Source organism: Thunnus maccoyii, chromosome 10 (genome assembly GCF_910596095.1).
Source record: "Thunnus maccoyii chromosome 10, fThuMac1.1, whole genome shotgun sequence".
Classification (NCBI taxonomy): Eukaryota; Metazoa; Chordata; class Actinopteri; order Scombriformes; family Scombridae; genus Thunnus; species Thunnus maccoyii.
The window spans coordinates 16,258,235-16,275,140 of NC_056542.1; the positions used below are offsets into that span (position 1 = coordinate 16,258,235).

The 16,906-nt window shown below is 40.8% G+C and overlaps 1 protein-coding gene across 3 annotated transcripts; it reads left to right on the forward strand.

Annotated features, from left to right (window-relative positions):
- The first annotated feature begins 1,028 nt into the window (after positions 1–1,028).
- On the forward strand, positions 1,029–16,906 carry LOC121906246 (cingulin). Of its 3 annotated transcripts, none has more exons than XM_042424995.1 (21): positions 1,029–1,225; positions 6,517–7,426; positions 7,536–7,633; positions 7,774–7,843; positions 7,942–8,034; positions 8,877–8,998; positions 9,259–9,370; positions 9,594–9,806; positions 9,943–10,091; positions 10,301–10,327; positions 10,937–11,057; positions 11,176–11,388; positions 11,654–11,875; positions 11,980–12,228; positions 12,400–12,570; positions 12,787–12,948; positions 13,416–13,589; positions 13,737–13,855; positions 14,260–14,368; positions 14,458–14,621; positions 15,199–16,906. In XM_042424995.1, exons 2-21 carry the CDS (start codon positions 6,518–6,520, stop codon positions 15,332–15,334), a joined length of 3,633 nt encoding a protein of 1,210 aa, XP_042280929.1. In that variant the 5' UTR covers positions 1,029–1,225; position 6,517; the 3' UTR covers positions 15,335–16,906. The 3 variants fall into 3 exon arrangements, with proteins under 3 accessions (XP_042280929.1, XP_042280931.1, XP_042280930.1); XM_042424997.1 differs by having other exon boundaries at positions 7,563–7,633; XM_042424996.1 differs by lacking the exon at positions 10,301–10,327.

Consider the following 16,906-nt stretch of genomic DNA (forward strand, 5'->3'; position numbering starts at 1 on the left):
AGAACTAGGAGTCAATAGGAGTTACCCATGGTCTAATTTGTTTGAGCACGGTTTATTGTAATTTACAATGTAACAATCTATATATTGTAATAAATCTTAATCTAATGTGAGCTCTGAATTCATACAGTGGACCCCTCTAAAATACATCTTACTGACTTTTATTTATTTATTTTTATTGTTTATTTAACAGGGGCAATGTACATTTTTTGCACCAGAAATAGCTAAAAGCTCGTTTTATTTATATGTGACTGGGTACTTTTTAAATGAGCTATGGTAGATTGGTAAAATGCCTTTTTTAAATTAGTTTTTCTTTTTATTCAACTTATTCATCCTTCATGGAAATTAAAAATCCCTTTCTCAAAAGTGTGCTTATTGATATTAATCAAACCTAGCAGCATAAAACAGACAAAATCAAAATCAAACAGAAACTGAAATTTAGAATAATGGACACAATTACTAAAACAAATCATGTGAAAGATTGCATCCTTGAAACAACCTAAATATCACATTAAAACAACCATATAATCACTGATAATGAGCAAAGTGTCGATAAAGTAACAGCACTTCTGCTTGAGAGGGGCACTGCATGTATTAAAAACTTAATTTTCCGCAGTCAGTTCTTTTACTGGAGGCCATGCAATTGCAGCAGAGGTTCCCAGCTTTTTGTTAGGGGCCCTGGATGAAGATGTTGATCTGCCAGCAAGTAGATAATTACGCCATCTACTGGTAAATTAAAGAAATAAATACATGGAGTCATCAGTCTGTATTCACCTTGGTCCATCACTGGCCCTGAAAAGCATTTGTTTATCTGGCTCTTACCGGAAGTTTTGTGTTTATTTCAGCTGGACTGAAAATACGGGCCTCCGTGTTCACCCTAATTTAAGGTCATAATGTGCTTCAACAGATGGAATTATTGACACAAAGATTGCACCAATAGTAAACCTAGTAAATATCTATGATCCCGCCTACGTCAGCGCGCTGGTCCAATCACAGCGCTCTCTGCGGCGGGGCTGGGCGGGACGGTTACATCCCCGACAAAGGTAACAGGTTGCAGTCGCCACATAATGAACTTGTTGCTCGGTTAATTTGCGGTGGAGTTGTTTTCCACCCACTTTTCTGAGTGGACTTTGATAGATTGGATGTCTGTGAAAATATTTGAAATTATTATCAACATAAAGGAGGCGAAGAGACGAAGAGGAGGAGAGAAGTAACTTAAACGAAAGAGGTAACTTAACGTTTGATTTTGGACTTGTCATAGCCAGACAGCTAAACCAGACACACACAACCTGTCAGACAGTTAACTTTGCTCTTTATGGGAGGTTTTTTGATGCTATGTGACTCTTACACGCACGTTTGCGTTTAGGTTGTTTTTCTAATCACAGTATTGTACCATTATGAGGTTTTTCTGTTTGTCAGTTTAGCTTGGTTGCTAACGTTAGTTTGAGGGACCAGTCCTCCCAGCTAACGTCACTTCAAGACAACTTTTGAATCTGCTTGTTATGTGATGTGAACTCTAATGTGAGACATATCTGCAAATTATTTATATACATACAGTAAGCCATAAGATCAAAGAAGCAGTAGCTGTGTCTCTGCACACCTGAACTACCAGGGGGATTTGTCAATGGAAAAACTGTGCACTAAGAAACAAACATTTTCAAACCTCTGAGAGGTCTCCAAGGCTAATTGTAACCATATTTCAAGTCCTTTAAGGCTTTTGAATCTAGGCAACATAATGATGAAACAGCCTGACATGTACTGAAACTGGTCTGTAATGCAGAGATGTCCCTCAAGATGACACTTTAGTTAGATTAGTTAGATGAAAATGATGACCAAGCAAGACAGAAGTGCAGATTATAGTTTTTAGGTGTCTTGAAACTCAGTAATTATAGCACTGAACTTGCTTCCAGCACTGACCATGCTGACACAGTTTGATTTTCGAAACAGGTCCTGGTGAGTGGTAAAAGTTAGTCCAGTGCTTACAGGTACAAACAGTAGATATACTCAAGTATGCAGATAAAATCCTGTAAATCTCTCTCTCTCTCACACACACACACACACACACTCAGCCTATGAAGAGGACAGAGAGAAACAAGTGTCTGGAATGTGGGCAAAAGGGAGGGGCGTATTTATGTGCTCCTAATATGGTGTAATTTGTGTAGTATTTGGTAACACTGAAGTCTCTCTTTGTTATGCCAATGAATGTATTTGGATCTGAAAAGAGGAATAAATGGCTGTTTGTTTGGGGGAGACAGAGAGGCAGTGGCAAGTTTGGAGAGAGGCTGGAAAGAGGAAGAGGGCCTGGTTTTATGTCAAGAATGTAATGGATGTCGTGTCAGTGTTTGCTTTATAGGATGCTGTAAACTAGTTGCCGCAAGAGTTAGTCAGTCATTTTATTAGTCCACAGGAATTTTGATAATGAGTAATAATTTGAAGTAATGTGTCAAGCAGGAATTCCAATTATTCTCGTGTGATGATTTGCTGCTTTTCTCTTTTTTTAATATCATTGTAAATTAAATTTGAGCATGAACATTAGGCCTAATTCTTGACTTTGTAAGCAGTAGTTTGACAAAAAAAACTTGAATAAAGGTCCACTATGGGCTTTTTCCAGAGCTTTCAACCATGTCTCATGGTATTCCTTGGCGGATGCAGTTTGATTTTCCATCCTGGAGTATCCTTTTCAGTCAGAGAAAACAATCGATTTGAAGATGTCAGCATTGCAAATAGTAATTTTATAGACTAAATAATGGATTCATTGAAACAACAATTAGATTTACGATAAAATGATATTTTAATTGCAGCCCCGTTGCGGACATTAGCTGTGTCTGAATTGTTTGTGCATTGAATATTACATACTATTATTACATACACGTTCATGTGTTGAATGGAAACATTTGCATATTCAACTGCACATACAAAACTTTGCATGTCCAGGCCGAGGACCTGGACATCCAAACTGTTTTTACTCTCCAACATTAAGTTTGATATAAATAACCTTAATTCTTTGCTGTTGTCTGTAGCTTTATCAGTTTCCAGGCAGCCCACAGATGATCTGATCACATGAACCATGCTGACTCACTGAGTCAGCGCTGGCACTTTCATGACTCCGCACATTGTTGTTGTTTCATTTCTCTCCAGACCCGCTCTAATCTCCTAATTATATTTTCCATTCCATCTTGGATCTTAACAGGGGAAGCAGCTCCAATTCGATTTACCGTGCGAGAATTCAATTTGAGGCCAGAGGCAGAGGACCCGTCAGCATAACTGTAGGATTACATGACTGGCAACAGAATCAAAAAGCACCAGCTTCACTCTTACAGTAGCTGGGCAGGCAAACCTGAAAAAGTTGGTCTGTGGTGAGGTAAAAACCTTCACCTGAGAGCCTGTAGTCTGTTAAAAGAATACTAGGGCTGCAAATAATGATTATTTTCATTATCAATTAATTAACCTTCTGATTCTTACTTGAATAATCGTTTGTTCTATAGAATATCAGACAGTAGTGAAGAATCACAAACCCAAAGATAATCAGTTACTGTCAAATAATATAAAAGAAAAGCAGCAAATCCTCAAAATTGTCAAACTGGAACTAGAAATTGTTCAACGTTTTTGCTTAAAAAATGACTCAACAATAAATGGATTATCAAAATAATTGCTGATTAATCTTCTGTCGATCGACTGACAGATTAATCACCTAACACTTCAGCTCTAAAGAATAAATTGTTTCTTCCAAACAAAGCAATAAAATTAGGTGTGACATGTATTTTATAGTCACACAGATTAAAGAAGAACCTGTTTTGATGACCTAATTTCAACATGGAAAAGGGTGTTTATTTTAGAGAGGCGTGGATGAGCTTTGCGGAGAAACTTAAAAGGGAAGGTAGGCTACACGGGAACAAAAATGTCAGTAATGAAACAAAGTGTTATAATCATCGGGCAGTGTAAGGGAGGGAACGAAAGAACAGGGGGGATAGTTTTGGCATTCTCAGAATTACTGCCCTCATTTTCCACCCCATATCCACTGGACAATAGGATGGGTTCCCCCTCACCCCTGCCCCTCTTTGAGCTGGCACTGATTCCCTCCTTAGTGACGTAACTGAATGAAATTAAAATTATGTAGGTGAACAGATATATTGAGAGAGAGAGTGTCGTTACTACCTTACTATAGTAATAACTCTTCATATCTGTAAGTAAGTTTGACCCACAACTCTACAGATTATCGTGGTTCAGATCGGCATTTCACATAAAATCAATAGACACCGTCTTCTGCTCTCCTCATATGGCGTGTCTGTGGCCCGTTTGTAAAGTGCATGACATGTTTGCTTGACCTTGGTGTGAAGACTGTGGGCTGCAGAACTTATGCTCGACTGCACAAATGTGTTGTGACACGGTGCTTCCTCTGTGGTTCCCAAAGGGTGGAAAAGAATCGACTAACTGTGCATGTCTGATGAGCAGGTCTGTCTGCACTCTACGTATGCGCACCACAAACACTCAGATATCCTCAAAGGTCATTCACGTTGTGTCACTCCGTTCGCTGCCAAACCAGACATTTTTCTTCACCTGCTCCTGCTTCAAAGTTATTTTATGCATTAGTATTCACTGTCACAGCGAGGTGAAGTACAATATATTCACTCTTGGCTCTCTTTGCTTGACTGTTTTTTTGTTCTGCTCTTCCTCAGAAGTGTTTTTTTTGGGCTGCGTCATGCAGCTTTCACAATCTGTATGAAAATTTATGTCTAGGCATTCAATAATGTATGCGTGTTATCTGTTTGATGGTTACTTTTTAGTCAGTCCTTTGTGCGTCTGAGGAGGAGGGTTGCACACAGAAACAGCTTGACCTTTGGATTTTGTCACATAAGGCACTGATAAGAGAAGAAAAAACTGGGTGTGGTTTTTTTTTTCTTCTCCTTTTCTCTCTCACTTCACCCTCCCTTTCTGTCTCCCTACCTTGGGAAGCTGCGGAGAGGTCAGGAGGGAATGTTGTAATAGGTGTGTGAGTCTGTTTAATGAACCATACCATTGTTTTATGACATGGGAATGGGGTCTTACAAAGTGACATAACACAGGGCATGATCAGTCAATCGATGAAAGACCGAGAATGTTCGGTACTTTATGTAATTGCCATTGCTGAATGAAACTAGCAGTGACTTTTATCTAAAGCTTCACAGACTGTAGGTGTGATCAGTTTCAGTATAAGAGAAATAGTTCCAGAATTACTCATCAAAAGATGTCAGAGTATAGAAAAAGGGAGTAAAAGGGAGTCAAGAAAAAAGTAGAGAAATGACAGAATGAAAAGGGTCAGACCAGTTGCTATGGTACCTGCCTGTATTCAAGCTGTCAACGTTTTTGTTGAGGAAAATAGGCTTGGTATCTGTCTGGGAACGTTCCAAAAGTTGGGAAAGGCTTGGTTGGTCCTCTCAAGGGGAAAGTGATATGTGGGTGTGTGCTTTCAGGTTAATGACTAATGGAGTGCAGTGAGGACAAAGTCCACAGAAGCAGTCAAAAGCCGAAACTAAGTGTTACTGTGTATAAATCTATGTCCCTGTTTGCTCATAGCAAGGCTGCGTATCAGCATTTGACCAACAAAGTTTTGACATTTCAGGGTTGCTTGCTGACCTGTCTCTAGGTATTGTTTGTTTGATTTCCTAATTTGAGGGATAACAATAAGAGAAGAGCTGTTTTGATGTATATCAACCTGGCTATTGAGTTTCATCTTTATTTTTTCTCTGTTTTTTTGTTGTTTTGGGGAAAGTATGACCCTAACCCATGTAAAAATTATCTTCTTGCTTTGAATTACTGTACAATGATGTAAAAAATACAAATAACCATTGATTAGCTCAGGTGATAGAGCAGGTTGTCCATTAATTGTAGGGTTGGTGGTCCACATGTTGGAGTGTCCTTGAACAAGACTCTGAACCCCATATTGTGTGTATTTGTGGGGGAAATATAAGTTGCTTTAGACATGATCTGCCAAATAAATGTAATGAATGTAATAAGACAAAGTATATGAATTGTATTTAGAACATTTTGGGTAGTAGATTATACTAGACAAAAGCAAATATGTAGCCTACTGGTCAGGTGAAGCAAAGTAGTCAATAGTTTCTTTCTTTCTAGGGCTGCAACTAATGATTATTTTCATTATTGATTAATCTATTATTTTCTCGCTTAATCAATTGGTTGTTTGGTCCTAAACAATGTCAAAATAGTGAAAAATGTCAATCACTGTTTCCCAAACCCCAAGATGACATCCTCAGATTTATAGTTTTGTCCCAACCTACAGGCCACAAACCAAATATATTCAGTTTACTATCACAGAAAACTACAGAAACCAGAAAATGTTCACATTTAAGAAGCTTAAAAAACAGCTTAAAATGATGAATCTATAGATGGTAATTAATTTAATAGTTGGCAACTAATCGATTAATTGACTAAGTGTTGCAGCTCTACTTCTTTTTATCTGTTCTCTTACCCTATCCTTGCTTTCTTACTCTTTTATTTACCCTGGTCTCTCTGTGTTGGCAGCATGAGCACACCATCCTCAGGTCCGAAGACTCCAGTGGACCACGGTGTCCAGATCCGCTTCATCAATGACCTCTATGACACCAGTGGCAGGCAGTATGGGTCCCAGCCCAAGACCAAGACTCAGATCGCCTCCAAATACGGTGTGGCGGTCAGAGTGCAGGGTATTGCTGGCCAGCCGTATGTGGTCCTCAAAGACGGACAGAAGGGAGACTCATATGGGGTCCAACTCAAGACCCAGTACTCCTCTGGCTACAATAGCCTTCCCCGGAAGAGAGAGAAAGCTGAGCCAGGAACACAGGGGGCAGATGTAGGGGGAGGAGGACTGCAAGGAGGGGCGCTACGCCGGGCTCAGTCCCATGGGTCACTGCTAGACAGGGAGGGAGGGGCAGGTGATGAGGATTTTCAGCTGTCTAGACCACCAGGGGATGGGAAGTCTGGTAGCTATGGGAATCTGGATGGAGGAATAGGTGTAAGGGGAGAAAGAGAGCTGGTTCAGCATGTTGGTGTGAGAGAGGGGGGCATGGAAAGGAATACCTGGGGTGGTTCGTATGAGGCAGGGCTCAATGGTTCAGTGAGAGGCAGTCAGTCCTACCCTAACCCTCCTCAACAAACAAATGAGCTTCACTCTACTCACAGGCAGACTGCTGGCAACAGAGGAGTAAACAGGTTTGATGGTGGTAATGCTGGAGGCCAGCATAGAGGGTTCTCTCCTGCACAACAGGATCCCAGAGCTGCATCTCCTCTCATCACTCCTAACCCCTTCACCTCACCTCCGTCTTCAACTCACAGCAGCCTGGGACGCAGCCAAGGTGCTGTCACCAAGGTTCCTGGAGTCTCTGCTAATCAGTGGACTTCAACAGGGAGATATGCTGCTATGGAGAGACCACAGGCCAGTTTGACTGAGGCACAAGTAAGAATAAAATCTTTTCTGTCTTAGCGTTACAGCTGATTTTCATTGAGCTCCAAATGCCACAGTGCATGCAGCATTGCAAGAGTAGTTTTCTGATCTATGTCTTAAGGTGACCCCTGACCTTTTGCTGGACCAGGGTCAGAATGCAGAGATGAGCAGCGAGGAGGAGCAGGTCATGCAGACAATATATAACATCCTGAGAGAAGGGTATGGACCTCTACGCTGTCCTCCTGTTAATGGTTTAGCATAAAGAATTCTTTTTTTCAACAGTAATATTGAAATGCCAATAAATTATTACAGCTCGTTAATGTAACTTAAATGTCTTGACCATTTTCACTTTCCCTCAGGACCAACGACAGTGATGTTGTCATCAAGCACAAAGTTAAAGTCATCTTTCAGAGGATTCAGAACCTAAAGGTTTGTCTTTTTTTGGCTGTGGATGGCTTGTTCTTCTACTGTTCCATATGGCAGATAAAGAAACAGTTAACATGAGCTTACACCTCTGTCTTTACCAGCCCAAAGAAAGCCCCGGGGACTGGATGAGAGAAAAGAGGGAACTTGAGAGAAAGATGGTTGAATTACAAACTGCCCTGCAAGAGGAAAGGAGGGTAAGTGGAGCAAAGCGAGAAGGTGGTAGAAAGTTATGATGTGGATAACTGTTACAATACATTAGAGTTTATTAGCAGTGATAACATGTTATATATTTCCTACATTTTCCTCTGGTGGATAAGGGAGTTTTTTTCAAATTTTTGAATAGAATAAATAGCACATAATGTGTTTATTCTCAGTAGCATTACAATGTACTTGTTTATTCCAATATGTAGTCAGAATATAGTGTAATAATACATGCTCAGCCTATGGTGTGATGTTATGGTGCCTTTGATGATCCACCGAGCCTCCCTAAATTCAGCTGGCTGATTGGAACTGCACGCCACCAGAGGACGTTAACATTCAGAGAGTAACCTGCCACTTCAACTTAGCTCTAATTACATGGAGCACGTCCAATACCACACATAAACACTTATCCATGCCTCCTCGAAATGAGAGCAGCGACTATCAAGTGAAAGAAATAGCCATTGGTTGTAAGAAAGGATACTGTCCTCAGAGTTTTTATGTCTATTTAACTAATCCAACCAGGAGGGCTGGGCGTTCCTTGGAGTGTGCTTCAGATTAATCCTTAGATTAATCCTTAAAGCCCTCTGGCCTGGTCAGAGGTGCACATACACAATAATCTAACTTCAATAATGACTCATTATATGCTGGTTTAAGGAAGTTGGGCAGGTCTTAATCTCTAATAGCTCCTAAGAACTTAATCCCTTATGTATATTAATCGGTGGGCTAATGCAAGGCTGCTTTACCATTTCCTAAAAGCTCATTGTTTATGCCACCAGAGCTACCTGTCTTATGTTTCAACGCTCTCATTTATTCATCGTGTCTGCTTGTGTTGTAGGGTTCTGCTAGCAATTCGGATCCTGCTCTGAAAGCCGAGCTGGAGTCCTGTCTGGATGAAAATCTGCAACTCCAGGAGATGCTGGATAGGAAGAAGAAGGAATTAAATGACACACAATCTGAGTGAGGACTCAACAGCATACACACACAAACACACAGTGAAAGGAAATCGAAGGCGCCCTGGTACCATTGTCTGTAAATCTTGGTGGTCAGGAGTGTGAGGGGGGGTTGACAAACTCACTTTGTTTTCTCCTCACAATCTCCTATCTCCTCACAATTTCACTTAACAAGCAGTCACTCATTCACAAGGCCAAACAAGTATGCCATAGTAACTTGAATTCGAAGAATCATTCACTAGTGTATATGTTCTTTTTTCCTGCCAGGCTGACTCAGCTGCGTATGGATAGGGAGAATGCGGAGGCACGGGTCAGAGAGATGGAGGACCACCTGGCTGAGCTTCAGGATGAACTGAGAAGAGAAAACGGCAACAAGACGGTAAAACAGAAACAAAGAAAAACACACAGATATACAGGGATACATTATCTCAACCCACCACTGGATTGTTTAAAAATTGCCTCTTAAGATTGCATTTTCATAGTGTGGAATCATATTTACTGGCTGATAAGATGAAAAGGCTACTGCAGGTACAAGCAGCATTACCTTCTCGATTCGAGTTTTGGGGAATCATGTTAATACTGTATATTCCTGATGTTTGCAGGACCTGATGTCTTACCAGGCACAGGTGATGGAGCTCTGCCAAATGAAACAGAGGCTGGAGGAAACGTTAAGACAGAGGGAGAGGGAGCTAACAGCTCTGAAGGGAGCTCTGAAGGAGGAGGTGGCCACACATGACAAAGAGATAGAGGTGCTCCGAGAGCAGTACAGGGCTGACATGGAGAAGCTCCGGAGTAGCATGGAGCAGGTGTCCCAGGTACACACACACACACACACACACACACTGATACACACACACACACACTCATAGTAGTTTGTTGAACATCACTTACATCTGAAATCTGTTTTTAAGGCAGACAATGGGCTATAAATTCTTCCGTCTTGCCCTTTAGTCTCATGCAGGGATCGAGGCTGAGCGGTTGCGTGTAAACGCGTCAGTTCGTTCCCTACAGCAGCAGCTGGAAGACTGTAGAGACGAGAGCAGCCACTGGATGGAGCAGTTTCACACCACCAGAGATGAACTTCGATCAACTAAACAAGAGTGAGTCTATAGACATTTCAAACACATCATATTGTTCACAACATGTTTTCATCATTGTTGACCTAGATTTGGGATTTCCAGTGCTTACCTGGATATGGATTTTGTCATCCTCTTTACGTCGTTTCTCTTTGCACCTACTGTACTAATAATCTGTGTCCATCTCTTCTCTTTCATTCTACCCGGTCAATGTTTCTCCCTCTCTCTGTCAGAGAGACACCCAACAGCCCTGAAACACCGTGAGAGTCACCAGTTGAACAGTGTTTTGTGTTTAGATATGCAGATGTGTAAATGTGTCTAGCTGTGCTAACTACTGTCGCGCTGTAGTTTCAAGACCATCCACACTTACATCCTCTATTCAAGACTGATGTAAAACTCTGTTTTTGAGTCCACATTCAATTGCACACTGTGTACACTCTCCTCTGCGGGCCACTATGTGAATGCAGACTATATTTAGTCCTTTGGTTGAGCAGAAATGTTGCTGTACATCAGAGCTTTGGCAGATGACATTTTCACATTTGGCTGTTTACGTCTTCATTGTGTGCACTGTGAAAGTATATAAGCAAGAACAAAAAACTACAGAAAAGTGGTGTGGACGGTCTTATATATGTGTGTTTAGTACAAAACATAGATGTTTTTTGTGAATATGTCTGACTGTTAAGTGGTAACAGGGAATGTTGATTTATTTCCTGTTTGAAAATTAATGAATTACTTATTTGCTTGTTGACTACATCAAAGTATTGTGTCACGATTAACCCATGCAATCCAACAGCTGCTGATCATATAATCAAGAAGTAATGTTATATGGAACAATTTGTTTAGATCAACTGTGTGTTCTCACTTTTCAGACTCCTGCAAGCCCGTTTGGAAAAAGAAGAGTTTGAGGAGGAACTGAAGGAGCTCCAGGAGAAAGTGAGCACAATGAAACAACAGATACCAGACCCCAGCCACACACAGACTCTTAACCAGGTGCAGTGAACACACACGCAGCCCTACATGATCACTGATGCACAGGTTAATGACCTAATCACCTGTTTGGAAAGGAAATGAGGCAATTGAACCACTCTTTGTTCATATTTCTGTTCAGGAGTTCCAGCGTTGCAATGCTGATCTACAGAAGACCAAGTCTGAGTTAGAGAAGCATAGGACGGAGTTTGACAAAAAGGTCATGGAGGTCATCTCTGCAAAAAAATCTCACCAGGAACAAGAGGCAGAACTGAAGTATGAGATTGACAGGCTAAAAGACCAGTTACAGAGGGCCAAAGATGACTTTGCCAAGGCACAGGAGAAAAACAAACGGGTAAGTTTAATTTCACAGAGAGGTACCACAGCATACTAAAGTGCTCATTTAAAATCTTATTGAGGTTTTAGCAATGTAAATGAACAACATGGCAAGGACACCAAAGTGTGATGATGTGTATGTTGTAGTTCTGACTTTGATTAGGATGATGGAATTCATGTTTAAATGAGTAGTTTGTTAGAAATCCATTTACATACTTTATGTACTCTCCATCATCTTTTATTATATTTTTTTCTGCATCCTTCCCTTGTTTTCTGGCCTATAGCTCCCAGACCCAGCCATCATCTTAGAGCTAGAGCAGAAGCTTAATGAGGCGCGTAGTGAAGCTAGCCAGCTCAAAGAAAAACTCTCACTGGCTGAGGAGGAACTGGAGTCCAGTAAAACACGTCTGAGCAGAGCTCAGGTGGACCTTAGATCGCTAGAAGATGCCCAGCAGGAGCAAGAGGAGGCCAACACACGTCTCAAAGAGAAACTGTCACGATTAGAGGTAAGGTTGCATCCTCGTACACACTACGCTGTCATAAACTGTGTTATGCTCAGTGTGTTAGAAAGCTGTAGACAAAAACTGGACGACCCCTGTGATTTTCTCAGGCTCAGCTGCAGACTAACGCCACAGAGAGTTCAGAGGCAGAGCTCGCCCTCCACACTGAGGTGAGAGGGTTGAGATCTGAACTTGATGAGGCCAAGAGAAAAGCCTCTAGACTGAGCCAGGAGCACCGTGAACTCAGTCTGCGTTTAGAGGACACAGACAAAGACAAGGAGACACTCAAACAGACCATCAACCAGCTGGAAGAGATCAAGCAACAGCAGGAGAGAGCTCTGGAGAAACTCAACAAAGAGGTAAGAAAGAGAGATCCTTTTATACCTTTTCAAACAATGAAAGCCTGCGCAGCCTGGAGCATCCTAACTGCTCATTACAAAACACACAGCACAAAAAAAATCACCCTCTTTTTTTCTTTCTTTCTTTTTTTTTCCCGGTTTGTCCTTTCTCCTCCCCTGTCACCCTTTCAGTGTGAGTCTCTGACCATGTCCTCAAGAGAGGGGACACAGGCTCTCAGGGTTCAGCTGGAGGAGCAGAAAGAAAAAGCACGCAAGGAAATGCAAGAGGCGCAACGTCACGGAAACGAGGCTCAAACCGAACTGGAAAGAAGCAATATAAATCTAAGGAGACTGGAGGAAGAAGTGAGTGTTTGTATGCATGCTTGCTCACTTGCTTGGCCTGGTTTTTGTTTTTATTATGAAAACTATGTCTGGTCTGAATTTTTCCAGTAGTTGTGACACATAATATTCATGGTGCACGCTTGATGTGTCTGTGATATAACATGCAAAACATATTTTTCTCATGGTGAACACTCAGTTTGGCATGACTGTTTCTAATATTTTTATGGCTCTAACTAGATGTCACGACAGAAGAAGGAGCTTCTGCTGGTATGTGAGGAGAGAGACAACCACCAGCTGGATAAAGAGCTTCTCACCAACAGACTGCGCCACCTTGAGGGAGAGCTAGAGGCCAGCAAAAACAACCACAATGACAAAACCCGGGAGACTCGCATCCTAGAGGTAAGATATGTGCATCTGCTCACCTCTTGGTTTAAGAGAATGAATCCTTTGGGAGGACAAACCATGACTACAGGTCTCTCAGCTGTCTATTTTAACTTTGCTTTCTTTGTCTCATGATAGCTTTGCTCTGCATACAGCATATTATCATCTGTACATATTTCTGAACACAGTTGATTTAAAATCAAGTCAACGAACAGGTCGGACCCTGATGAAAGCAATGTAGCGTAAAACATTTTTGTAGAATCAAGATTTTAAAGAATAGTGGTTCAACCTGTTTGTCAGTTAGGTTTCATGGACTTGCTCATGCTTTTGCTCACACTGGTCTTCACCTTGCTGTGTGCATTCTCAGAATAAGAAATTAGGAAGTAGAAAAAAACAAGAATAAACACACACTTACACATCTGGACTCCACCATCAGTCTCCTTTCTGAGCACCTAATAAAGTTGATCTCATCTCGTCTCCGTCAGGACAAGCTGAAGCGAGTGGAGTTGGAGCTGGAGGAGGAGAAAAGCAGTGCGGAGATGCTGACTGACAGAGTGACCAGAAGCAGAGACCAGATCGATCAGCTCCGCTCTGAGCTCATGCAGGAGAGGTCCTCCAAACAGGACCTGGAGTTGGATAAGAACGCCATGGACAGACAAGTACGTACACATGAGTGTCTACTAACATTTGTGATTCATCATTAATTGACATCATCATTCTGCTAAAATGCACTTTTTTACTCCATGCACTCTTGTATATTTACTTTAAAGAACACAGCATTTAGCATTTTTTGTCTTTCCCTGCAGCTGAAGGAGCTCAAGAGTCGTGTGGCTGACATGGAGGGCCAGTCTCGCTCCTCAGCAGGGGTCTCTCAGCTGGAGAGCAAGATCCAGGAGCTTGAAGACCACCTACGGAGTGAGGAGAGGTACAGTGCAACAAACTGCTGTGCAATAGATCGTGAACATACTGCAATCTAACAGAGCTTTGTTCTGGATCACATTTTGAAATAGACAATATAATTTCACCCTTGATTATTTGTCAACTGGATATATTCTTATGAAATTTGCTGGATGGATACTATTGGTCATTGGCTAAGAAAAAATTAGATTTTGTTGGTGCTCCCACATTTATCTGGTCATTTAAACAATGAAACTGTTTTATGAAGTATTATTCAGCACTGGTGATGGTTTGCACCTTCTAATTGAAACATTTATTTAAGGTTCCTGCTTGTCAAACAAGAGAGGGATCACTTAGCAAGCATAATCTTAAAAACACGTGTTGGCATAAGCGTGCTTACATGCCTCATATGCTTCTTTTTCTTATATAAAGAGAGAAGAATTCTGTGTTGGCGTCCCAACGTCGTCTGGAGAGGAAACTGAAAGAACTTAACATGGTGCTGGATGAGGAGAAACAAACGCATACTGAACAGAGAGACCAGGTATTACACGTTCACCACGTTCTGCATGTCAGTATTTGTTTTTACTCAAAGACGGGAGACAACATCAAACACATTATCCTATGTTGCAGCTGGCTCTGAGAGTGAAGGCTCTCAAGAGGCAGGTGGATGAAGGAGAGACAGAGTTGGAAAGGATAGATGGACTGAGAAGAAAGGCTCAAAGAGACATGGAGGAACAGATGGAGCTCAAAGAGGCCTTGCAGACTAGAGTCACAGCTCTGGAAACTGAGCTCAAGTAAGAGTTCTCTTTCTTTCACCTCCATTTTTGTTTCTTATCCGGTTTGTTACTGTGCAAGCTTTTGGTAACGATTATGCAAGACAGTTCCTGGCAGCCAGATTATCACAGCAGTGTGTGTGTGTGAGAGAGAGAGAGAGCACGAGACAACATCTCCTCCTTCTTATGTCACAATGAATAAACCTGCATGCAAATGACGCTATAACCAGCGAACCCAGATTCCTTTGCTGTTACACACAATTACAGACACCTGGTAGAGATTCACACAGTGTCCCTGAGGTGCAGTATTTCACAATGTGCTGTGTGTAAAACATATCAGCAATCACCCACGTGTGAATAGATATTTCATTAAACTAAAACGCCACATTACTCACGTCCCACCACGGGAAATTAAATTCCAGACATGCTCCCACAAGAACCAAAGACATCCATAATTTTTCCTTTACATCACCAGCAGAGGGAGCACTGTGACTATCACTTTCAGAATTATTCTTGATGCCTGTGTGGGCAAGCAGAATATTCAATGTTTCAACAGCTGATAATTACTAATGATGATGATGATGGTTATCTGTTGCAGGAGGAAAACCCAGGCAGCAATGCGCCCAGCTTTGGATTCATCTGCCCTCAGCTCAGATGATGACGACAGCTTTTATGATCCCTCCACCATCACCTCCATCCTCACTGAGAGCAACCTCCAGACCAGCTCCTGTTAAAGCAGCATGTCAGGGACAGGGTGAGGGTGGGAAAATGTAGCACTGCCAGGGGGGAAAGACTTGCACTATAGGCAATAAGGGAGGTGTACAAGAACCTGGTGGGTTAATGATATATTGTAGAGGTTAGTAGGGGAATAATTTTCCACACAAAAGTGAATGGAAGGAAACAAAACACCCTCAGTATTTCAGGGCTGTTTCCTTCAATTTTTAATGTACGCAGTACAGTTGGAAGGACATTGAATGCATGCAATACACTACCAAACACAAGGTACTCCAGCATACAAAAACTTATTACTACACAGACTAATAAAGAGAATAAAAGAGGAGAGAAATTAATTGAAAGTAGAGGAAAAAAAGAAAATACGTCTTTTTTTTGGTACAAATACTGTCAAACCATTTCAGGGTAGAGATTCCGGTTTAAGCACTTAACATTACCAAGTGTGGCTTTGACTGAATAATAGTGTTATAGTGTATAAAGATAATCACATCATTTCTTCTTTGCATCATTTCTTCTTGTGTAGACAGTTTACATGTTGGACTTCAGCTTTCTCTGTAGAATAGCCGACAACTGACTGACTCGAATTCTACAATAATACTCACTGCTGAATCTGTACGCCACCAAGCACAAAAAATGTTGTAGAGATACTAAAAGACATGGACCAAATGCTGACACTGAGCACATACAAGTGACTGAAAACTGCAAGCAATGCAACACTATAATCCTTATACTATTTTTCTGAAAGTTAATAAGAAAGTTAACTGCTGCAAAATATTCTTACTGAAGGAAATCTGCCTTTGGTTTATGTAAAACAAAATATGCTGTATTTTCTTTTTTTTTTTTTTGTATTTTTTTTTTAGCTATGAATACGTCATTCCTGTGCCTAAGGATAGTCTGGGAGAGTTTACTCCCTGTCAAGTCACCTGGTACAGAATTATAAACAATGATTTTAATGTCGCTCCTCTTAGTAAGTCTTTATTCATTGTGTCTTGAGCAGGTTCTCGATAAAAGTAAAACATGTTAGACTTTAGATTCTGTAGTTTGAAACTCTGACTTGTTGAGTATCACACATAAAAGTAGTTTTCAACTTTTAAAGCAAAAATAATGGCCAAAATATGTCTGTCTGAATTTTAAATATGTATCTGTAGAAGCTGCACAATTTCTATGCATTCCCTTATATGAAATCACTGAAACATAAACTGTCATTTCATTATGATGCCTTAAAACTGTTAAAAAATAATTTATAATTGACTTGTTACTCTTAACGATTTTTGTAATGTCTTTGTATTTAACATTTGTAGATTGTATTTGAGTCTTTAGATGATTTTGTATACACTTTGAATAATCAGTTGGAAATATAATCACATTTCTCTGCAATATATTGTTTCTCCCCCTTTCTTTTCAGTGAAACTGGAGAATGATACTTAAAATGAATTGTTAGACTGTTGAGTATAAAGATGTATATACTGTAATTCACTGGAAAAAACTTCACACTGTGACTGTATTTCACAAAATAAATCTTTTCTGTTGCATTTAAATTTAGAGACAATAAAACTGTGAAGTTTACAGCAGAA

Bases quoted from the DNA above. Each gene is read 5' to 3' on its own strand.
- LOC121906246 (XM_042424995.1), top strand. From the start codon at position 6,518: ATGAGCACACCATCCTCAGGTCCGAAGACTCCAGTGGACCACGGTGTC. The intron at 9,371-9,593 runs GTAAAACAGAAA...TGATGTTTGCAG, and splicing joins GAGAAAACGGCAACAAGACG to GACCTGATGTCTTACCAGGC. The intron at 12,571-12,786 runs GTGAGTGTTTGT...GGCTCTAACTAG, and splicing joins TAAGGAGACTGGAGGAAGAA to ATGTCACGACAGAAGAAGGA.